At 45.3% G+C, this 24,016-nt stretch overlaps 1 protein-coding gene across 5 annotated transcripts in view; it reads left to right on the top strand.

The window, feature by feature from the left end:
• The window catches only part of LCORL (ligand dependent nuclear receptor corepressor like), a 136,728-nt gene that overhangs the window by 67,238 nt on the left and 45,474 nt on the right, over positions 1-24,016 (top strand). For 4 of the 5 annotated variants that reach the window (XM_068277895.1, XM_068277904.1, XM_068277910.1 and 1 more), the window contains exons 2-6: positions 1,709-1,774; positions 17,088-17,164; positions 17,259-17,388; positions 17,893-18,144; positions 20,492-20,561. In XM_068277895.1, coding sequence (XP_068133996.1) covers positions 1,709-1,774; positions 17,088-17,164; positions 17,259-17,388; positions 17,893-18,144; positions 20,492-20,561 — 595 coding nt within the window. The remainder of the gene's footprint in view (positions 1-1,708; positions 1,775-17,087; positions 17,165-17,258; positions 17,389-17,892; positions 18,145-20,491; positions 20,562-24,016) is intronic. The other variant, XM_068277927.1, reaches the window with a different exon arrangement.

Here is a 24,016-nt window from a genome sequence, read left to right as displayed (position 1 = left end):
CAGTGTTCACCCCAGGCACTTTTAGCTGGGTGCTCCACCCGGCTAGTTTCGGTGAACACCCGGCTGTCATCGTATCACCACCTCCTCTGCTGTAAGTAGAGAAGCGCCAGCCTTGCATTCTCTCATTTCGCCCCACCTGGCTATTTATTTTCATGCCACCTGGCTACTTTTTCATGTCATCGGGCTGGAAATAAATTCTGGGGAGAACACTGCAGTTGTTCCTCAAACCTGCACTTGTGTTCCATCTCACATATTTATAAGTGAGTTAAAGTGTACCTGAGGCGATATGGAACATGATTAGATAAAAGTGTATGTACAGTCCAGAAATATTAATAACCAGGCTGTTTTACTTGTTTTATTTTGGGAGGTGTGTAATGTTCAGGGCTGCCGCAGTTGTATCTAACTGTATGATTTTAGGGTCTAAATGTGTGAGCATAAATTACACCATCTTCATTCACTAAAATCCAGAAATAATCATACCAACAGGTAGGTTAATGGCAATAGAAATGTCAAGTATTGTTGAAGTAAACACACTGCAACTGGACAGTTTACTAGAAGCGGAGGATAACCCATGATGCCACAGAGTTGCAGCGTTAGAATTCTAGTATGGACTGATACACTATAGTGCCCACTTCATGATTTTGTTTTGGAGGCAGGGATGGTTGGCATCCCTACATAGCACATGAATAGGGATGGTCAGTGAGATGCAAGTTTTGAGGCTACCCAAAACTTATGAAGCTTGGAATCAGAAGAAGTGCTGTAGCTGCTGCATTTGATTGGTCCATATTCAAGCTGCATGCATTTACATCGGCTCAGAAGACTTGGCATCTCATTGACCATCCCCCTTCACACATCATTTCTAATTTCACTGCAGCCGTGTGGAAGCTTTATACACAGGTTGGTGAAGGTACGATGTAATGATGGCTCTAAGCTCTTCTGTGCATGCCCTTCCTGCTTCCTGGGCATATATGAAATCGGCAGGCATGTGCAGAGCTTTGATAACACTCTCTACAGATATGAGTGAATTATTTCACAAACAAAGGACACAGAGGGTTGTTGGCAGTAAGAGGCACACAAGAAGCTGGCAGAGCACAAGTGTTCCTAAGCAACAGACAGCCATGTGGCCGATACAGGCCAAAACTGTGCAGGAAATTTGGGTGCACCATGCGCCGCCATAGGCTGTAATGTGAATTATGGCTATAGCGGCACTCGGACAGTAATTTTGGCGCTGTCAAAAGACTGAGTCTAATTTTACTATAAAAACAGCGTAATTCAGCCGCCAGCAATAGCTGGCAGCTGAATTATGTCATACCCCAGAGTCCATGGCGGCCTGAAGGGTGAATAGTGATTAACACCGCCACGACTTTTGCAGGAGCAGGGTGAGACTTTTTTTTTTTTTTTTAAGCTTTGCCCTGCGCCCAGATTTCCCGGCACCTTAATTACATGCATTCGTCATCTGGTTCTCTGATCAGCAGATCCTCCAAGTGGAAAAGCATTATTGACCACTATGCATTTTGCAGTGAACAAAAAAGTAAAAAAACTTTTTTTAAACTGTTGCGTATGAAAAGCGAAGTTTGATACATTGACCATGTTGTTCTTTGTCTGTTTTTTTATTCTTATAAATAAATAAAAATATTCTATAACTATAAATGGAACACTTTATTTTTATTTTTTTATTAAAATCATCTTTTTTTTTTTTCCTGCCTAGGTTTCGAGAGCATTCTAGAAGGGCTGTATGGACCAGGGTTACGTAGAGACCTCAGTTTGTTTGATGGTATGTTATCTGTTTCATCATTTCTGTACGGTTTTGTTTTTTCATGTAAAATTATAGTGATATTGGTATACTATTCCAGATTATACTATAACATTCATCCTAATTAGTTAGTATAAAGTGCAATTTCTCATGTAGGTACAGTTTGATTTTTTTTTTTTTTTTTTTTTTTAACTAGTCATCTAGTCATACTCTGAAAACTTTGCTGCCAAGATTAGAACACTTTCACATTTACTTTTTTTTTTTTTTTGCTCCCTCTCCCCGCATCCCCAAGCATGTTCTATGTTTAGTTTCAGGTCACAGTACATACCTGGTGTCTAATGGTCCACACACCCTCGCCCTTACATGGAGGGGGCCTTGGTGTTAGGCACCAGAATAAGTGTTTTAGGATTAGGTACCACTAGGGGGATCGGTTAGTGTTAGACACCAAAAGGGAGGGCTAGTGTTAGGATAAGGTTAGGCTATAGTAAAATATCAATAAAGATTACCAATATTTTTTTGGAATTAGTAGAGTATTGGTAATTTTGCTGATATTCTAGTAGTGGCCCTCTCCGGTGCCCTTTTATGCACGGGCTCTTTTTACATGTACGCTATAAATTTCCCCCAAGTCCCTTGCCCATTGAAACGCATGATACAGCAGACTCCCAACAGATACCAAAACCTAATGGATGGAGATGGTGGAACGTACATCAGATCGTCTGACTGTAACTGAGACCCAGCCCTGCGCTACTGTCTAACTGAACAGAAAGTGTCATTTACATTTGTGATTTCTAAACCCTTACAGAAAGGAGCCAAACCTACTTTCATGTAGGCTTGGGACTAAATGTTTGTCACATGAGGTCACCTGCCTTCTTAGGCAACAAAGATAACAGTACAGTATACTTTAATTTATCCAGCACAGGTGGGAATTGCCTGATGCTGGATATGTGTTCAGCTGGTTGCTTTCGAAGGCAAGCAACCGGTGTTATAAATATTAACACCCCCCTCCCCCATCCAAATGAAAGGCAAAGTTGTGTGCATGCGAAATAACTTGCGAATCCTCTGGGTGCCAGTCTGCTTCATTCCTGTAGCTCCAAGCTGCTTTAAAGTGTACCAGAGACAGATGCTTACTTTTTTATACATACCTGGGGCTTCCTCCAGCCCCATGGGCACAGATCGCTCCCACACTGCTGTCCTCCGCTACCTGCAGCTCCGGTATCGGGTCCCATAACTTCCTCCGGTTGCGGCCAGTCTCATGCAAGTGAAGTGCGGTATTTACGTATTTCTCCAGCAGCTGGTTTTTTAAATGAATGCATTTCTGTATAATTAAAATATAAGAAGATAAACTAAAAACTTTTAAAAGCATACATGAGCTGAGCTAAAAAGGGAAAAAAACTGACTAACCTGGGGTTTCTTCCAACCCTTAGGAGTCTCTTAACCACTCATCAGCTGTACCCTGCGTAATGGTGAGCGACCTGGCTGGGTTGGCTTCTTCTGAGCATGCATGGGTGCGTGCATGTGGCACATGTGGTTGTGACTCCGTGGCCTGTGCAGAATCCTCCTGACCACGGGACTGCGAGTGGTGAGTGCGCGTGCATTCACAGAAGAAGCCGACCTGGCCGGATCCCTGGTCGTTATAGAGGGAACCGCAGACGAGTGGTTAAAGAGAAACTCCAGTGAAAATATAATAAAAAAAAGTGCTTCCTTTTTACAATAATTATGTATAAATGATTTAGTCAGTGTTTGCCCATTGTAAAATCTTTTAAATCCCTGATTTACATTATGACATTTATTACATGGTGACCTTTTTACTGTTGGCAGGTGATGTAGCTAGTGGTGCTCAGCAGAGCTCGAATATTCGAGTAGCTCGAATATTCGAGCTCTTTTTCAGCTATTCGAGCTCGGTATTCGAGCTCCGAATAGCTGTAGCTATTCGAATGGGCTATTCGAGAACACTCGAATAGCCCATTCACTATTCGAGCTATTCGAGCAAACCGGCGCTATTCGAGCTCGGTACCGAGCTCGAATAGCGTCATAGCCCAGATTGATGTGCTTAGAGCCAATCAGAGGGCTCCCAGGCCCTCTGACGGCAGCCAATCACAGAGGGGGACCCTGGCCAGCCCCTACCCTATAAATAGCGGCCGCCATGTTCGGGTTTTCCATGCTTGCCTGAGACTTGTACAGAGAGAGATCTGCTCCTTTGTGCTTTGGCTTAGCAAGTGCTCTATTGTGTTCATTTACCTAGCGTTTTTGCTCACCTACACCTGCCATATACACCTGTATTGTTGTTATTTAGATAGACATTGTATTTTAGTTAGTAGCTTGTGTGTTACATTAGAGACAGGCAGCTGCTGCAAGCTTACAGGTTTAGGCCTCAGGGGGGCCTTGCCTCTGTGGGCAGCTGTCCTCTGTTTATTTCTCTCATCATCTATACCAGTATTTCTGCTGTCCTTTACTAATAGTATTGTAGTTATACTGTACTAGGAGTAGGACACTCACTGACTGTCACTGTTTATAGGCTACTAGCTAGCTCCTGCGTGTGTGCACTCACTCACTGTCTGTGTGTACACACACTCTATTTCCTTCTGATTACTGATTGATTATTGTTAGTTGTACTTACTTACTACTTACTCTTACTGTACCCGTAGGGACACTCACTGTCACTGTTCATATAGGCTACTAGCTCCTGCGTGTGCGCACTCACTGTCTGAGTGTACACACACAACACACACTCTATTTCCTTCTGATCGCTGATTGATTATTGTAATTAGTTAGTTCTACTTACTGTTACTACTTACTCTTACTGTACTAGGAGTCTAGGACACTCAGTCACTGTGTTCATAGGCTACTAGCTCCTGCGTGCGTGCACTCACTGTCTGAGTGTACACACACCCACACTCCATTTCCTTCTGATCGCTGATTGATTATTGTTATTAGTTAGTTCTACTTACTGTTACTACTTACTTACTCTTACTGTACTAGGAGTCTAGGACACTCAGTCACTGTGTCCATAGGCTACTAGCTCCTGCGTGCGTGCACTCACTGTCTGAGTGTACACACACCACCCACACTCCATTTCCTTCTGATCGCTGATTGATTATTGTTATTAGTTAGTTCTACTACTTACTGTTACTACTTACTGTACTAGGAGTCTAGGACACTCAGTCACTGTGTCCATAGGCTACTAGCTCCTGCGTGCGTGCACTCACTGTCTGAGTGTACACACACCACCCACACTCCATTTCCTTCTGATCGCTGATTGATTATTGTTATTAGTTAGTTCTACTACTTACTGTTACTACTTACTTACTCTTACTGTACTAGGAGTCTAGGACACCCAGTCACTGTGTCCATAGGCTACTAGCTCCTGCGTGCGTGCACTCACTGTCTGAGTGTACACACACCACCCACACTCCATTTCCTTCTGATCGCTGATTGATTATTGTTATTAGTTAGTTCTACTTACTGTTACTACTTACTTACTCTTACTGTACTAGGAGTCTAGGACACTCAGTCACTGTGTCCATAGGCTACTAGCTCCTGCGTGCGTGCACTCACTGTCTGAGTGTACACACACACCACCCACACTCCATTTCCTTCTGATCGCTGATTGATTATTGTTATTAGTTAGTTCTACTTACTGTTACTACTTACTTACTCTTACCGTACTAGGAGTCTAGGACACTCAGTCACTGTGTCCATAGGCTACTAGCTCCTGCGTGCGTGCACTCACTGTCTGAGTGTACACACACTAAATTTACTTGTGATTACTACTACTGATTATTGTAACTGCTAGTTGTACTTCCTGACTGTTAATACTTACTTACTGTACTAGGGGACACTCACTCAGTCACCTCACCAACCAACCCACTCCATTAAAGTACCCCACTTTTCACCCGCCCTTTTACAAAACTTTTGTCTATACGCCCAAAACATTGAAGATGTCTGGAAGTGGCAGCCAGCGCGGTTTGGGCAAGGGGAAGGGCAGCAAGGGAATCAGGAAGAGAGGGAGCAGCATTGTGGCAAGCCGCGGCCGCGGGCGCGCCACCATGCACAGTTCCGCAGCAGCAGCAGCAGCGTCAGTGGCTAACATTCCTCCCATAGCCACTGGCCGTGGACGCCTTGGGCGCCGCCCAGGAGGAGCATCTGCAACTCACGCTGCAGAGACACAGCAGCAGCAGCGTGTAGCACCTGCTCCCATTTTCCTCCAGCCGGGTCGGAAACGTCCCATTGAGGAAAAGGATGCAGACACTGTGGTGCAACTCATGACGGAGGATGAGCAGCCCGCCATCAGCTCTGCATCCGAGGCCTCCACCCTCACCACCACCACCACCACCACCCCTGTTCGCAGCAGCCGCCCAGCAGGGTCTGGGGAGGAGGCCAGTTCACCGTCAGTCGCCGACCTCTCATTCAGCACTCTTTTGACCCCAGGCATGATGAGTCAATTGAATGCTGTTGTTGGCGATTTGGAGGAGGAGATGCTGATGGGCACTTTGGGGGAGGAGGGATTGGACAGCAAGACTGTGGCGACAGTCAAGCGTCCCATCCATGCATCAGCAGAGGAGTTTGGGGGGTCATCATCAGAGCAGGACATGTTTCAGGAGGGGCATGATGATGATGACCCGGTGACAGACAGAGACTGGGTGCCAACACATCCAGAGGATGTCGTCCTCAGCAGCTCTGAGGAGGAGGAGGAGGATGCGGTTGTGGGCCTTGCAAGGAGGCGCATCATTGCAAGCATTGGCAGCGTCCCACAGCCTGCTGGTGTCTCAGGCTCAGCAGCAGCAGCAGCAGCATCAGCCAGTACCACCACCAGCCGCACCCAAGACCCCCCCCCCCCCCCCAACCACCACAGGGAAACAGGCAGCAGCGCTTCCATGCCGTAGGGGGATGTTTTTGTCACCAATCTGGCGGTTTTTCACCATGCCCACAGTGTACAGCAAGTACGCCACTTGCAACCACTGTCAGCGGAAGTTGAGCAGAGGTGCAGACCCCTTGAAGTTCAGCACCAGCTCGCTGATCAACCACCTTTCTGCGAAACACTTCCACCAGCATGAGGAGTTCCAGAGGCTGAAGGCATCTGGTGCTGGCAGTGGCACCAATCCCATCACTGCACAGCCTTCAGCAGCAGCAGCAGCAACAGCAGCCACCCGCCCTCCTGCTCCTCCAGCAGCACCAGCAGGAGTGCGGAAACGCCCTGCTCCTCCCCCCTCTGCAACTCCTGCCGCCGACACTGAGGCCTGTTCTGGCAGCCAGTCCTCAGTGGCCTCCTCTGCTCCGTCTGCTGATTCCCGTGCCAGCAAAAAGGCACGCCAGAGCCTTTTGAGCGAGTCCTTCCAGGGGGTGGTTAGGGCTCTGCCTCCCAGCAGCCGTCGCGTGCGGCAGCTGAACGGCTTGCTGGCACGGGCCATGTGCTCCCAACTCCTGCCGTACACGCTCGTGCAGGAGGGGAGCGACATGCGGGCGCTGCTTGCTTGTGCAGCCCCAGACTGGCAGCTCCCCAGCAGACACTTCTTCGCCCGCAAGGCCATTCCTGCACTGCACCGCTTTGTGATGGCCAATGTGGAGCGAGGGCTGGAGCACGCGGTTGGTGAAAGGGTCCACGTCACCATGGACTCCTGGAGCAGCCGCTTCGGGACAGGCCGCTACCTGTCCTTCACTGTCCACTGGGTCAGCTTGGTGGAAGGGGGTGAGGATGGGAGAGCAGCAGCGGGCACAGCAGCAGCAGCAACACAGTGGGTGGTGCCACCCCGCAGGGTCAGGGGAACTGCAGCGGGTTCCTCCGATCCTCTGCCATCCTCCGCCACACCTGGCCAAACCCCCCGCCTCAGCAGCAGTGTGAAGGCCCGCCACTGCCAAGCGCTGCTGCACTTGGTCAGCCTTGGCAAGACCAAGCTGACGGCAGCCCACGTGTTGGCCAAACTCCAGGAGCAGGAGCGGATTTGGCTGACCCCCAGAGGCCTCAGAGTCGGAGAGGTGGTGTCCGACAATGGGGCCAATCTGGTTGCTGCCATAGACAGGGGAAACCTGACCCACATCCCCTGTCTTGCCCACGTGCTGAACCTGGTGGTGCAGAAGTTCCTGCGCACCTACCAGGGGATGGACGAGCTGCTGGAAACGGCAAGGAACGTTGTGCGTCACTTCCGGCGCTCGGCTGCAGCCTGTGCGAGCCTGGAAGACGTGCAAAAGGAGCTGGATCTGCCACGCCATCGGCTGATCATTGACGTTCCGACTCGCTGGAACTCCACCCTGGCGATGTTGGAGCGTCTGGTTGAACAGAAGCACGCTGTCAACCACTACCTTGCCCTGGCCACTGTTTCCGCAGCTCAGAGAAGGGACAAGACCAGCAACATCCCGTCCATCGTCCCCGATGATGACTGGAGGCACATGCAGCAGGTGTGCTTAGTGCTGGCTCCCTTCCTGCAGGCCACAAACATGGTGAGCAGGGACCATGCTATGGTCTGCGAGTGGGTGCCCCTGGTTTCTCTGCTGAACAGGGCACTCGATGCTTTGCTGGCACAGGGAGCGGCAGCCTTGGACCAGCAGGAGCGGCAAGCAGCTGCACAGTCCACCTCTGAGGGGGAGGAGGAGGAGGACTTGGTGGAGGTCCCTGACCTGGCTGCTGATGAGGGGGATCAGCGCAGTGCAGCTGAGTTGGTGCGGGGGTGGAGAGAGGATGAGGCAGCAGAGGAGGAGGATGAGGAGGACAGCACTGACGTCGATGTGCCAGCAGACGTGGCCCGCCTCTTCCCAATGGCAGCGCACATGCTGACGTGCCTGCGCAGGGACCCCAGGGTGATCCAGATGAAGCAGAGGGAGGACATCTGGATCAGCATGATGTTGGACCCACGCCTCAAGGGGAAGTTGAGCCAGTTCCTGCCGCCTGCAGGAGGAGACCCAGCGCAACAAATAAGGAGCTTGCAGCAGGCCCTTGTTGAGCGCTTGGAGGAAGCCTTCCCCCAGCCTTCCACCCCCACTGTCCAGCAGCCAGCACAGAGGCAGCAGCAGGTGCCTGCATCCAGCAGCAGCAAGCGCCCCACAGACCTGCTGTCTCTCAGCCACGAGCTCTACAGGACTGTAGAGGCTCCGGCAGCAGTGACTAGAGAGGAGATGCATGCAGCAGCATCCTCCTCCGGTCACAGCCAGCGCCTGACCCGCATGGTGGCTGACTACATGGGGTCCTACAGCGGGCTTGACAGCGATGCCCCTGTTGATCCCATGGAGTATTGGGTCAAGCGCATGGAGATCTGGAGCGAGCTGGCGCAGTACGCCCTGGAAGTGCTGTCCTGCCCCCCTTCCAGCGTGCTGTCCGAGCGCTGCTTCAGTGCAGCTGGTGGCGTGGTCACCGAGAAACGCTCACGTCTGTCTCACAAGTCTGTGGACAGACTGACGTTTCTCAAGATGAACCAGGCGTGGGTGGAAGGCGAGTTCCTGGCCCCTGTTGTCGGCGAGAGGGGGACATGAACTGGCTGCCGGAACTTAGTACCATCGTTAATGTGCCTTACCACCCTTTACCACCTCCTGGCTCCTGCTCACTAAGCCAGCCTGGTTCACTTTGACTATTACGTCGCCTGCAGCCACACATTTCACACCTACAGTGGGCTGCTGCTGTGTACTGCCCTTCTGCTGTCTGTCTGTGTTTCCCACTGCCAGGGTACACAGAATTACCGTCTGCTGCCACTCTGCCACCAGCTATTACGTCACAACAATAGCTGCTCACACTGCTCCTCCATTCCTCCTGCTGCTGCTGTCTGTCTGTGTTTCCCACTGCCAGGGTACACAGAATTACCTTCTGCTGCCACTCTGCCACCAGCTATTACGTCAAAACAATAGCTATATTGGTTGTAAAACCAAAACCAAAAAAAACCAATAAAAAAAAAAAAAGGTTTAATTTTTCTGAGGTGCCCGGGTTGAAAACTGTGTTGTCCCAGTTGTGTATTGGACACAATGTGGGCTGCACGACCGCTGTCTGGGACCTCCTGTTGTGTTTATTTACAGCCCTGGTATCACCGCTAGGTTCCAGGGCTATTATGTCACGCTGCCTACCTGCTGCCACACTCACACTGCTCCTCCATTCCTCCTGCTGCTGCTGTCTGTCTGTGTTTCCCACTGCCAGGGTACACAGAATTACCGTCTGCTGCCACTCTGCCACCAGCTATTACGTCACAACAATAGCTGCTCACACTGCTCCTCCATTCCTCCTGCTGCTGCTGTCTGTCTGTGTTTCCCACTGCCAGGGTACACAGAATTACCTTCTGCTGCCACTCTGCCACCAGCTATTACGTCAAAACAATAGCTATATTGGTTGTAAAACCAAAACCAAAAAAAACCAATAAAAAAAAAAAAAGGTTTAATTTTTCTGAGGTGCCCGGGTTGAAAACTGTGTTGTCCCAGTTGTGTATTGGACACAATGTGGGCTGCACGACCGCTGTCTGGGACCTCCTGTTGTGTTTATTTACAGCCCTGGTATCACCGCTAGGTACCAGGGCTATTATGTCACGCTGCCTACCTGCTGCCACACTCACACTGCTCCTCCATTCCTCCTGCTGCTGCTGTCTGTCTGTGTTTCCCACTGCCAGGGTACACAGAATTACCGTCTGCTGCCACTCTGCCACCAGCTATTACGTCACAACAATAGCTGCTCACACTGCTCCTCCATTCCTCCTGCTGCTGCTGTCTGTCTGTGTTTCCCACTGCCAGGGTACACAGAATTACCTTCTGCTGCCACTCTGCCACCAGCTATTACGTCAAAACAATAGCTATATTGGTTGTAAAACCAAAACCAAAAAAAACCAATAAAAAAAAAAAAAGGTTTAATTTTTCTGAGGTGCCCGGGTTGAAAACTGTGTTGTCCCAGTTGTGTATTGGACACAATGTGGGCTGCACGACCGCTGTCTGGGACCTCCTGTTGTGTTTATTTACAGCCCTGGTATCACCGCTAGGTTCCAGGGCTATTATGTCACGCTGCCTACCTGCTGCCACACTCACACTGCTCCTCCATTCCTCCTGCTGCTGCTGTCTGTCTGTGTTTCCCACTGCCAGGGTACACAGAATTACCGTCTGCTGCCACTCTGCCACCAGCTATTACGTCACAACAATAGCTGCTCACACTGCTCCTCCATTCCTCCTGCTGCTGCTGTCTGTCTGTGTTTCCCACTGCCAGGGTACACAGAATTACCTTCTGCTGCCACTCTGCCACCAGCTATTACGTCAAAACAATAGCTATATTGGTTGTAAAACCAAAACCAAAAAAAACCAATAAAAAAAAAAAAAGGTTTAATTTTTCTGAGGTGCCCGGGTTGAAAACTGTGTTGTCCCAGTTGTGTATTGGACACAATGTGGGCTGCACGACCGCTGTCTGGGACCTCCTGTTGTGTTTATTTACAGCCCTGGTATCACCGCTAGGTACCAGGGCTATTATGTCACGCTGCCTACCTGCTGCCACACTCACACTGCTCCTCCATTCCTCCTGCTGCTGCTGTCTGTCTGTGTTTCCCACTGCCAGGGTACACAGAATTACCGTCTGCTGCCACTCTGCCACCAGCTATTACGTCACAACAATAGCTGCTCACACTGCTCCTCCATTCCTCCTGCTGCTGCTGTCTGTCTGTGTTTCCCACTGCCAGGGTACACAGAATTACCTTCTGCTGCCACTCTGCCACCAGCTATTACGTCAAAACAATAGCTATATTGGATGTAAAACCAAAACCAAAAAAAACCAATAAAAAAAAAAAAAGGTTTAATTTTTCTGAGGTGCCCGGGTTGAAAACTGTGTTGTCCCAGTTGTGTATTGGACACAATGTGGGCTGCACGACCGCTGTCTGGGACCTCCTGTTGTGTTTATTTACAGCCCTGGTATCACCGCTAGGTACCAGGGCTATTATGTCACGGCGAGCTGCCTGCCTCATTGACTGCCTGCTGCCACACACTCATCCTCCTCCTCCTGCTGCTGAATTTACCTCCTGCTGTCTTTGTGTTTCCACTGCCAGGGAGCACATACAATGGCGCTTCCAACATGCGTGCGCCCACCAGCTATTTGTTACGCTCAAAAATAGCTGCATTTCTTTAAAAAAAAATTTGAAAAGAGAAATACGTGAAGAAGAAGAAGAAGACGATATTGAAAAAGAAGGAGAAGGAGAAGATGAAGAAGAAGATGAAGAAGAAGATGAAGAAGAAGAAGATGAAGATGAAGAAGATGAAGATGAAGAAGAAGAAGAAGATGAAGAAGAAGAAGATGAAGAAGAAGATGAAGAAGATGAAGATGAAGAAGAAGAAGAAGATGATGAAGAAGATGAAGAAGAAGAAGAAGAAGATGAAGAAGAAGAAGATGAAGAAGAAGATGAAGAAGAAGATGAAGAAGATGAAGAAGAAGATGAAGAAGATGAAGATGAAGAAGAAGAAGAAGATGATGAAGAAGATGAAGAAGAAGAAGAAGAAGATGAAGAAGATGAAGAAGAAGAAGAAGAAGATGAAGAAGAAGAAGAAGAAGATGAAGAAGATGAAGAAGATGAAGAAGATGAAGAAGAAGATGAAGATGAAGAAGATGAAGATGAAGAAGATGAAGATGAAGAAGATGAAGAAGATGAAGAAGAAGAAGAAGATGAAGAAGAAGAAGAAGAAGATGAAGAAGAAGATGAAGAAGATGAAGATGAAGAAGAAGAAGAAGATGATGAAGAAGAAGAAGAAGAAGAAGAAGAAGAAGATCTAGAAGAAGATTAAGAAAGATAAAGAAGAAGAAGAACAAGTATATACAGTAACACTACACTACTGAACCAAATTAAGGACACAACTTCTCTTTCCACATTTTTTTTTAAAGGAACATCCCCACATAATCACTTGCTGTTGTTACTTGGAAAAAAAGATGTTTCTTGCATCATTCACCCTCAAAACAAGTGTTGGAAGCTATTTTGGGCCAATTCGAATAGTCAGCTCGAATAGTGAGCTCGAATACCGACTCGAATAGTGAGCTCGAAGTCCGAGGTCGAATCGAATAGTAAAAAATATTCGACTCGAATATTCGACTGACCTCGAATAATTTACTATTCGAATTCGACCAAATTCGAATTTTTAAAAGGGGTATTTGAGCACCACTGGATGTAGCTGCTGCATGTTTTTTTTGGCAGTTGGAAACAGCTGTAAACAGCTATTTCCCACAATGCAGCAAGATTCACAGACAGGAAACTGCCAAGAGTACGTACTCAGAATTTCTTTGTGGGAGGGGTTATGCCACAATAGCCATACAGCGCCCCCTCATGGTCTGTCTGTGAAAAGAAATAGATTTCTCATGTAAAAGGGGGGTTATGCCACAATAGCCATACAGCGCCCCCTCATGGTCTGTCTGTGAAAAGAAATAGATTTCTCATGTAAAAGGGGTATCAGCTACTGATTAAGATAAAGTTCAATTCTTGGTCGGAGTTTGTCTTTAAGTGCAGAGCTGTGCATGGAGACGTTTAGGGGCTGGAAGAAGCCCCAGGTGAGTTAATTTTTATTATTCAAGCTCTGCTTGTGTATCTTTTAAGGTCACAATGGGCGCTATTCACAAAGGGAAGTTTGGTAAAATTGTGCGTTAAAAAACCTCATTCGGTATTTTACACTCCCCCCCCCCCCCCCCCCCCATTTACATTTCCAAGTTTTTCCGCATGAGGCAGAAGTTCGGTAATTTACTGAATAATCATGCCTCAATTCACTAAGCCCTGCTTGGTAAGTGTCCCTTACCAGCGTGGAGCGGGTTAGCGGTCAGGCAGGGAGCTGCGTGTATGAGTCTTCAGTGTATCCTGTCATCCCTTTAGATGTGCTGCAGCCACCAGGGGGAGTTCTTCTGTATCGCATAATACAGATCTTTACATCTAAAGGGATGCAGAAAAGCCCTCAAAAATGTCATCTTCCTCTGCTTTGATACAGTGAAAGACCCGTCCGATACCCTATTGCATGAGATCAGAGTGAGAAGCGGGCTGTGTGTCTCTCCCTATTGGCTGCCTGGCTCTCCCCAAAGGCTGTCTGTCAAATCCACCGCACAGAGACAGCATGGGGAGAGCGAGTTATCGGCTGCTATGAGCTGGAGAAAATTACAGAACACTTTTTTTTTTTTTTCTTTTTTGCCCGGTAAACAAAATGCGGACATTTTTGTGAATATTAATTTGTTGACATTTATTGAGGCTATTACCGCAAAAGTCAGTAATTTACCTCACTAGCCGTTAATATTAATTTTTCTGTGCAGTAATGAGTTTAGTGAATTGTAATTTGGGAAGGTGATCGGTGAAATCAGCTGTTTTCAGCATTACTAAATGTGTTAATGCTTTGTGAATAGAGCCTAATCTGTGTGAAGCTTATAGGTCTACCTGTGTTTTTGTCTGGGTTCCTTTCTGGGTGCTGTAACTTTGTAAATCATCCTGAAAACACCGGTAGGCTTTTCCCCATTTTAACACTAAAAAGTGGAATGAAAAAGAACAGGAGAGCCCCCTTAAGGAACAGTTGAAAATTACAGAGAACACTGAACAACTCCTATATAAAATTCTGTTGAAATAGTGCTATACAGAAGTATATACACGTCAAATAAAGTATAATGCATATTGATCTATGAATATCATGGAGGCTTTTACTTTGTAAAATCTAACCTTGTCCTTTTTAGAATTGTTAGATTTTTTTTAAATGGCTGTGGCATAAGGAGGTCCTTGATAGCAACACAAGTAGCTGATGCTCAGGCTGCTGTTGTTGTGCTTACAAGACGTTATCAAATCTTACATCTTGCACAAGACGTTATGAAACTTTACATCCTGGACAGTTTTTTGTTCTACACTGTAGTGGAGTTGGCCGAGTTAATGTAATATATTTAATTTTTAATTCTGCTTTAAGCTAGATACAAATGCATAAAGTTTGTACTTACAAATCCTCTTTGTGAATTTGCAGTAGATGAATATATTACAAGAATCTCATCATGGTTCACTTTGAATCTAATTTGTTTTTACTACCATATTGTGAGTTTTGGAAGATAGCTGAAATGTTGTTTCTGCTGTGAAATGCAGTATATTTCTAGAATGGGATATATTGACTCTTCACACTAAGGGTGGGCTTGTGAGTCCAGAAGGACTCGAATTCGGAATTCAAATGAAGTCTAATGACTTCAGGTGTGACCACAGGCAGCGGGGAGTGAACTTACCCAGAAGTCTTCGGGGATGTCTGCGTTCCGTTATGCGTCATAGGTGTAATGAAAGCCGCGTTCCAGGACTCACTACCGCGCTTCCTCTTTCAAGCCGGAAGGAGGAAGCGCGATAGTGAATCATTGAACACTGAATTCCATTATGCCTTTTATAAGTGTAATGAAAGCCGTGTTCAATGATTCACTATCGCGCTTCCTTCTTCCGGCTTGAAAGAGGAAGCGCGGTAGTGAGTCCTGGAACGCGGTTTTCATTACACCTATGACGCATAACGGAACGCAGACATCCCCAAAGACTTCTGGGTAAGTTAACTGTGTGCCTGTGGTCACACCTGAAGTCATTAGACTTCATTTGAATTCCACATTCTATACCTTCTGGACTTGAAAGCCCATGCCTGTGGCACACCTTCAGTTGTCAGGACTAGTGGGCAGTTTCAGTCAGACATTTTGGACCCCATCAAATTCAGATTTTTGACAGCACTTTTTCACCTACTTTTTGGTACATTTTCAATTGCTGAGTGCAATTTCTCCTAGGAGAAAACTTGTTAGAAAAATGGAATTGGTTCAGGACCTTTGTTTTTTTTAAGATCACGCTATTGTTCACACACATTCAGTCAGCTGAAAACAGAAGCAGTGTTGTAATGCAGCGATGGGGAAAGTGTTTTTTGTTTTTGTGTTTTTATTGTGCGTACTGCATGTGTTCCAACGCACACAGTAAAGCATTGCCCCATGTTAACGCACTCGTCGTGAACATACCATTACAATATAATTACATTGCCTTGCGTTGCAAGGGTTGCATTGTGAAAGTAGGCAAATACTTTAAAGTGTACCTGAGATGTTTATTGGTGTGTTTATTTTCAATTATTGGTGTATTTATACTTACCTGGTGCTTCCTCCAGCTCCATAAGGCGCTTGGTCTCCCTTGCCGTTCTCGTTAGCCTCACTGCTAATCTGGCCAGTCATGCGCTTCTGTGCATGCCTGGCCGAGCTTGTGCCCTCGTAGCGGGGGGGGGGGGCAGCAAATTACCATAGAGGATAACGAGACCAGCGAGTACAGGGAAGAAGCCCACACACCTCAGGAGGTGAGGAATCCCCAGCTACGGTAAGTATAAATACACCAATAATGTCACAGGTTTCCTTTAACCTCCTTAGCGGTAACCCCGTGTGTGACACGGGGTAAGCCGCCGGAGGGTGCCGCTCAGGCCCTGCTGGGCCGATTTACATAATTTTTTTTTTACTGGATGCAGCTAGCACTTTGCTAGCTGCGCCAGCACCCCGATCGCCGCCGCCGCGCGCCCGATCGCCGCTATCCGGTGCGGCGCGCCCCCCCCCCCCCCGACCCCTGCGCTGCCTGGCCAATCAGTGCCAGGCAGCGCCAAGGGGTGGATCGGGTCTCCCAATGACGTCCCGACGTCGGTGACGTCATTCCGCCCCGTCGCCATGGCGACGGGGGAAGCCCTCCAGGAAATCCCGTTCTTTGAACGGGATTTCCTGATCGCATATCGCCGGAGGCGATCGGCGGGGCTGGGGGGATGCCGCTGAGCAGCGGCTATCATGTAGCGAGCCCTCGGCTCGCTACATGATTTAAAAAAAAATAAATAAATAAAAAACTGCTGCGCTGCCCCCTGGCGGTATTTTTCATACCGCCAAGGGGGTTAAGGGCCAACAAATCTAAAAGTTTACAAATGTTAATACAAACCCAATTCAATAATTCTTGTATATAGTTTTTTTCTAAGTTAAATCTTCCTCCAAAATAACATTTTAAGTAATTTTATTTGTGTAATGTTCTATTTTCTTATGGAGGCTTTTCATATATAGAGAAAGAGTCCCCTCTAGTGGGTGTCTACTATTCTCCACACTGACAAATCAGCTGAGATAATGCTATGAATGTGGTAATGTCAAATCTGGATCTGTTTTCTACAAAATGTCTAGTAAACGGTTTCCCTGGGTCATGGTAAAATCGTGGCAAAATTGCGATCGTGGCTATTTTGCCTCAATTTTACCGCAATTTTAGTACAAGTCAATAGGAGAGTGATTTTAAAAGCAAAGAAAGGGATCCAAAAATGCTCTGTGTTGTGACTCATTCCTCATTGAATGTTTGTCATTGATTTTTATTTCTGGTGTTGCTACTTACTAGTATTCATTTTGAGTATTTTGAAGCTGTATTTTTGTTTTTGCTTTTAGACTGTGAGCCAGAAGAGCTGGTTGATTGGTGCGTGGATGAGAAATGTTCATTATGTAACCTTCGCAAGGAAACTATTGTAAGTATTTCTGAAGTACTCCTGTATCATGAAGTTCGTAGATTATTGATGCAGTCTCTTAAAATGTGTTCTTATCTTTGTTCCCCGCTATCAGGACTGCACACAGTCAGGTGGTTCCACACAGTCCACACCTACAGGGGAAGTGATATCTCAGGGCCAGTTCAACACAGAGAAAATTGAATGCCAAGCTGAAAATTATTTAAATGCACTCTTTCAAAAGAAAGGTATGTAGATGTGAGGTATTAAAATGAATTTGTGCCAATGTTCACACCCCTTACCTTGCCTCCCCTTGGTGACCCTGATGGTCAGGGGGCCACCTTACAAGTGTAATAAAACAGGTGTGGTCATCATGATATTTAGAACCATCACTTTGCATTAACTTGGCTAGGCATAATGAGTCTGGTGATTACTGCACTTGGGGTGCGTACACTACTTCCATGTAGAAAGAGGGATTTTTTTTTTTTAATACTATAAACAGACTGTGTAGATAGGTATTCTCTTATACTACAGGAAAGTAGTAAAATTGGGCAATAGTTAGCCAAGCAAAAGTGGAAGTTTACGCACCCTTAGATTTGAAATGGTCAAGTAAGATCATTTTTAGTGACCTAAGTCAAGTAGATTGCCACTGAATGCTTTTACAGACTGAAATTGTGTTTAATAAATTAAAGGCCAGTTGTGAATACTTTAGTTCATATTTAATGCAGAACTTTTATTGTCTTTCCTCTCAGATCTTCCTCAGAACTGTGATCCCAACATTCCACTTGTAGCTCAGGAATTAATGAAGAAAATGATCCGCCAGTTTGCGATCGAGTATGTTTCAAAAAGCCGGAAAATGTATCAAGATTATGGAACAAAGGCTGATTCTCCATTAGGCTGTAATGGGATTCAGCTGAACCGAACAGAGGGCTTACTTCAGGAAGAGCAGGACAGTCCCTTAGACCTCACTGTAGCACGGATTCAAGATCATAACTTTCAGGATGGTAAGGTTTGCATATGGATGGTAAACCTTAAACTTTGTCACTTCAAAAAGTGAAAACCCTAGTTTAGGGGCTATTTTTCTTTCATTGGTTTTAGACGCCAAAATAGTTGACCTGCCCTTTCTGCTAAGGTTGCCTATGCCACTGTGGTCCCCAGGGATCCAAGTTGACCCGAGGGAGAAGTTCCAGCTACCTACTGGAAGAGTGGAGTATTTATCCCTTCCCTAGGTAATCAGTGGGTCCAGAATCTGCTCCCAAGCCCCCAAAGTAATCAGTGCAGCCAATACCTTCCCTACCAGGGCCAAGGAGTCGGAGCAATTTTGGGTACCTGGATTTGGAGTTGGTGGTTTTAATAAACTGAGGAGTCGTAGTCTGATGATTTTTGAACCAAATCCATAGCCTTTGTAAAAATTAGACTAAGGAGTCAGAGTTGAGGAGTTAAAGCAATTTTGGGTACCTGGAGTGGTGGTTTCATAAACTGAGTCATCAGATGATTTTTGTACAGACTCCTCTCTAGCAATTAGTGCAGCCAGTATTTAAATTGTGGAGAACTTGCTTCTGCTTTTTTAAGTGGATGACCGCTGTGGGAACTATGCTAATGCTTCAATTGTGCAGTTCGAAGGGCTGGACTGTCAGATACTTGTGTAACCACGTGGATCCCTCATGAATAAAGCTGATCATTTGTTAGGGATCTGGAGCATGTGGTCAGACTAGACTTCCTCCCACTGATCTAGCCCCAATATATATATACTTTGGATGATGATCCCCTCTCGGCCTTAGGGCCTCTAGACGTAAAAAGCTTGAATATATTGCCTCTGGTCTAGTAAACTATGACCATCTATATGAATAATATACTTTTATGTTGTGATGACAATGTTGACTGTTTTTAGTTTTATGTTGAAGTTGTTCATTATATTTTAACTTCTCATGCCCATACCATTTCTTTTTTAACCCGCTTTATCATAAGCTAACAAGGCATTGTACTAACTGTTTGTACACTTACTTATCACTGTATTGGACAAAATGTGTATGGCTCATTGCTTCTCCACTTTCTCTGTATCTGTTTAATTCAATAAATATTGCTGACAGATTCTGTTAAACCGTCAGCTTATCCATGTGGCTTACATTAGACAGGAAGAGTAAACTGTAAGAAGCTACTTATCAGCAAAATACATACTTCCTGTAAAGGCTTGTTTGTTTCTTTTATCCTACATCTCAGTATTACACGGTTTACAAGTATTTTATATTCAAAATTGATTATATTTATACTGAAGTGAGTATTAGGCCTGAGACGCAGCTAAATCACTGCGATCACTTTTTTTTTTTTTTTTGAAAATTCACGATCGCGTCAATTATGCCACAATTTTTACTGCAATTTTTATGTTTATTTTTTAAACCACAAAAGCAGCGCTGACTGATCAAAACGTGCTCTGCAGTGTGTCTCGGGCCTAATACCCACTTCAGTATAAATATACATTTTATCAATGTTGCATATAAAATATTTGTAATTTATACTGAAGTGGGTATTAGGCCCAAGACACACACTGCAGAGCACGTTGTGATCAGTCAGCGCTGCTTTTGTGGTTAGAAAAAAATGCTTCCATTGACTTGCATAAAAATCGCAGTCAAAATTGTGGCATAATTGACATGAATTTCCCCCTCCCCCCCCCCCCCCCCCCCAAAAAAAAAAGTGATCGCAATGATTTAGCTGAGTGTTTTTTTTTTGTTGTTTTTTTTTATGCAAGTCCGTGGGAGCATTTTGTAACAACGCAAATGCAGCGCTGACGGATCAAAAGACGGTGTGCAGTGTGTCTCAGGCCTAGCTCTAACATTAAGGGCTGTTCCACACTGGGGGTGATAGGGGGACTTTTGCAATGAGATTGCTGATCAGTAGATTACTATTGCAATGCCTTAATGTCTAGTGGCCACCTCCCTTCTTTATCAAGTTCCATGGTGTCTAATGACCCCATACAGTTCCATTGTGTCTAGTGGCCCCTTCCCTCCCCTGTACATTTTCCAGGTGTCTAGTGACTCAGAAACCTACCATTGTAACTGTAATGGAATTCTGAGAAATATTTCCTAACAGAGCATTTGTTAGTGTGACAACTGCCATATTCCTGCATCCTTTTGAAAGGACTGCTTCCAATTTCCGATTACATGTTTGGGGTGGTATCTGATATACAATCTTGCCAGTTGAAATTCAGACCACAGTAAAAGCCTGACAAAGGTTTAATCCCCTTTGTGTTACATAGAAAACATTTTAATTTTTATAAGCATATCAAGTAGCAAGGCAGCTTAATGAATTTAGTAAATATTTGTTAAATATAATCCATGTTCATTTTTGTTACAGAAGATAGGGTTTTGGATCTCTCTCTAAAAAGTAATGGCGGACTTGAAGAAACTTTGAAATTAAGTCGCAAGTGAGTACCAGTTTTACTTACAAATCTGTGGAGCGTAGTCTTTCTCACGTACTTACATTTCCTGTGGTACTACTTTGTTTTAGCTTGCACGCTAGTGCCTGTCCGTAATATGTTTTATAGGTTGTTTGGTGTGATTTTTTTGTTTTGTTTTTTTTGTTTTCAATTTCATCCTATATTAGCTTCAAACTTGTTCTACAGTGATCTAACGTACCATCGTAAGGGAAGTATCTTAACACAAGACACACACTGATGTTTACAGTGTGGAATATGTGGCAGTTTTGACTTGCCTTCATGTTCACTTAGCTAAAAATGTAACCTTTCATATTTAACTGTATATGCATGCAAATGTCATTTTAATCACATGATATTTCACAGCTACCCTATCAGATACCTGGGAAATACAGTTATACATGGTGATACCTCTCCAGAAAGGCACCCTACTATCCATGCCTTTCTTCTTGGTTTGCAAATTGCTTGTCCAGTGTGGGAAGTCATTAGTGTCTCTATGGATGTCTGTCCATCCCTGCTTCTTCTGGTCATGGCTTTCTAGTTATTAGATACTGACCCTGTCAATCAGAGCTGCTCCAGAAGAAAAAGGACTAGAAACGGTCTATGGTCTGGTGCACAACTAGAACACTTCTGAGCGCTTTTCAAAATGCTAGTGCATTGAAAGCGCTTGGCTAATGTATTTGAATGGGATGGATCAGGGCGATTGTGAGCTTTTTCTTTTTTTTTTTTTTTTTTTCCCCGTCAAATGTGGGGCCTGCAGAATTTCTGAGGCGATTCAACTGCATTGTTAAGTATAGAAAAGTGGAAAAACTCTCTAAAAATGCTAGAACAGAGCGATTCTCCAAGTGTTTTTTTTTTCTTCTTTACAAAAGCTGTACACTTCCATCTCTGTCCCACACCAAAAAAAATTGCTACATCAAAATGCTCCAAAAATCACTAAGCCTAACTAGAAAATCGCTAGGCGCATGCCTAGAATCACTTAGAAAAATTACTTCTAAAAACGCTTAGCATTTTTTGGGCCAATCTGAATTGACAGGATAATTGCAAACTTTAAACTGGGCCTAGTGGTTATCCTGGTTTTCAAATGTCTGGTATACCCACTGGTGCTGGAAAAATGGTAGACAGGAGATGAAGGAAAAGAGAAATTGAGCTGCTGGGACTGGTGAGAACTCTGGAGAGGCTTCACCGTATTCCTCCATGGGATGGTGTCCTCACCCCTCCTTCCCCTCACCTTTTCCATCCTGTAATGTTACCTTCACTGTGATAAATGAAAGAAACACGGGTGCTGATATTAGGGGTATATTCAGTAGGTTACTAGTTTTAGGAGAGGATCCACCAGCTCTGCAGTTTTAGTCATCACATCCAAGGAGGATGAGCTCAACTTTAGATTAGAAGTGATCTCATTTATTTAGCAAAACCGAAGCACTAATTCAGACAAGATTTTTTTTTATCCATAGATCAACAGCTCAACATGGAACCAGAAACCTTGTTTCAGGGCAGTAAACCCTTCCCATTAACTTAGTGTCAGGACATTCCATGCTGTGATACTGCTGAACGTGAGGTCCACAAAGTAGTGCTGCAATTTTCTGGTTTAAATGTGATCATGTCTGAAGCTGCAGTTGAGCTCACTTTTTTTTTTTTTCTGTCAAGTGAACTTATCACATTTAGGACCAATACTGACTCGTGAAAGTGGCAAGGACAACCTTTTTTTTGTAGGAAAGTTAATATTTGCTTATTTTTTCGGCTATATGTACATAAGCACCGATTAATGCATAACTTGATTGTAAGTTCACATTGAACATATATCTAGCCTAGTGGCAGGTATACTTTGATAAAATATAGTGTCTTTCTAGAGAGCACTTAAAGGGAAGGTTCACAGACCTGTTTATAAAAAAAATAAATACTAATCCACTTACCTGGGGCTTCCTCCAGCCCGTGGCAGGCAGGAGGCTCCCGGTCTTCTACGGTGGCTCACCCGACCTGGCCAGGCCGGCTTCCTGGTCGGGCTTCTCCTTGCGCTCCATCGTGCGCCTCTCGCGGTTGCGCTGACTTCATCGGGCGTCCTACGGACTGTACTGCGAGTACAGCCTGGAGGACGTCCGATGACGTCAGCACGACCGCGTGAGACGCACGTTGGAGAACACAAGAGCCCGACCTGGAAGCCGGCCAGGTCGGGTGAGCCACGGTAGAAGACCAGGAGCCTCGAGCGGCGTCGAGGGCACGTCCTGCCTGCCCACGGGCTGGAGGAAGCCCCAGGTAAGTAGATTAGTATTTTTATTTTTTTAAACAGGTCTGTGAACCTTCCCTTTAAAGGAACACTATCAATAACAAAGTGTTCTAAAATCACAATGTGCAAATGTTAAAGCAGCTGTGTAAGCATTCCTACGTTTCATGTTAAATATCGGAGGCAAAAGCTTTAATTTGTTTTGTGTAGATTTTAACTCCATTGGAACAAACCATTAGCAAAGGGGAGTCTGCTTTGTGAGAAATATGCAGAGACCAGCACTGGCTGTGTCACATCTCAGAAGAGTGTAGAGTATGTTTCTTCTGTCTTGGTATCAGGATTCACACACCATTACAAATGATTATTTTGTGCTGCATATAACAGATACATTTCCTCTGCTCTCAGTGCATTATTCTCCTCAGACAGCTCATTCAGGGAGACAAGCAGCTGCAGTTTAACCCAGTAAGTCCCGTCATCTGCAAAAGAAATAAAGTAACACAGGGATATGGGGAGGATTCTCCCTACCCATCATTATTTACTTGTCCGTAACCCTCAGTCATTGAATTATGAAATTAATTTGGTAACATTAAATTAAGAGATAAAGAGGGATATGCACGGCAGTACTTAAAAACACTTAGAAAAGCTATTCCCATCCCAGTTTAAAAAAAAAAATTGATCGATATATTTTTTTTTTTTTATGCTAAGCTGCCATATGCCACTTTTTGTCTGAGGCTAAATTCACAGTGGGACGTTGCGTTTTGATGCCACGTTAGTCGCACCGCAAGCTTACAACGCAACGCGCCCAAAAAGTGGCAACGCAGCGTTACCGTCGCATACAGCAGATACAGTAAAAAATACAGGCAATGAAAAGTATGCTTCCGAGTCATTACTGAGCATATGCAAACAGTCCAACGCAGCTGATAACGTGTATAACGCACTGCATGCAGTACTTTTACTTAACGTGCAGCGTTAGACACCAACGCAACGTGTGCACTGTGAACAGGGCATTGATTTTTCATTGCAGTGAGTTATTCTGCGTTAAATGCTGTTTTAACGCGCGACTTTAACGTCCCACTGTGAACTTAGCCTGAAATCTACACTTTTATTAATCCCATACATGCAACACTGTTAAGTAGTAAAAATTGACAAGACTTAGGTTTAATGCAATGGAACTTTATGTATTTTTATGGGCTTGCTTGGTGGACTGTTAAAACTGTTTATG

This window comes from Hyperolius riggenbachi, chromosome 1, assembly GCF_040937935.1.
Source record: "Hyperolius riggenbachi isolate aHypRig1 chromosome 1, aHypRig1.pri, whole genome shotgun sequence".
NCBI classification, from domain to species: domain Eukaryota; kingdom Metazoa; phylum Chordata; class Amphibia; order Anura; family Hyperoliidae; genus Hyperolius; species Hyperolius riggenbachi.
This window is presented reverse-complemented; position numbering and strand designations above follow the sequence as displayed.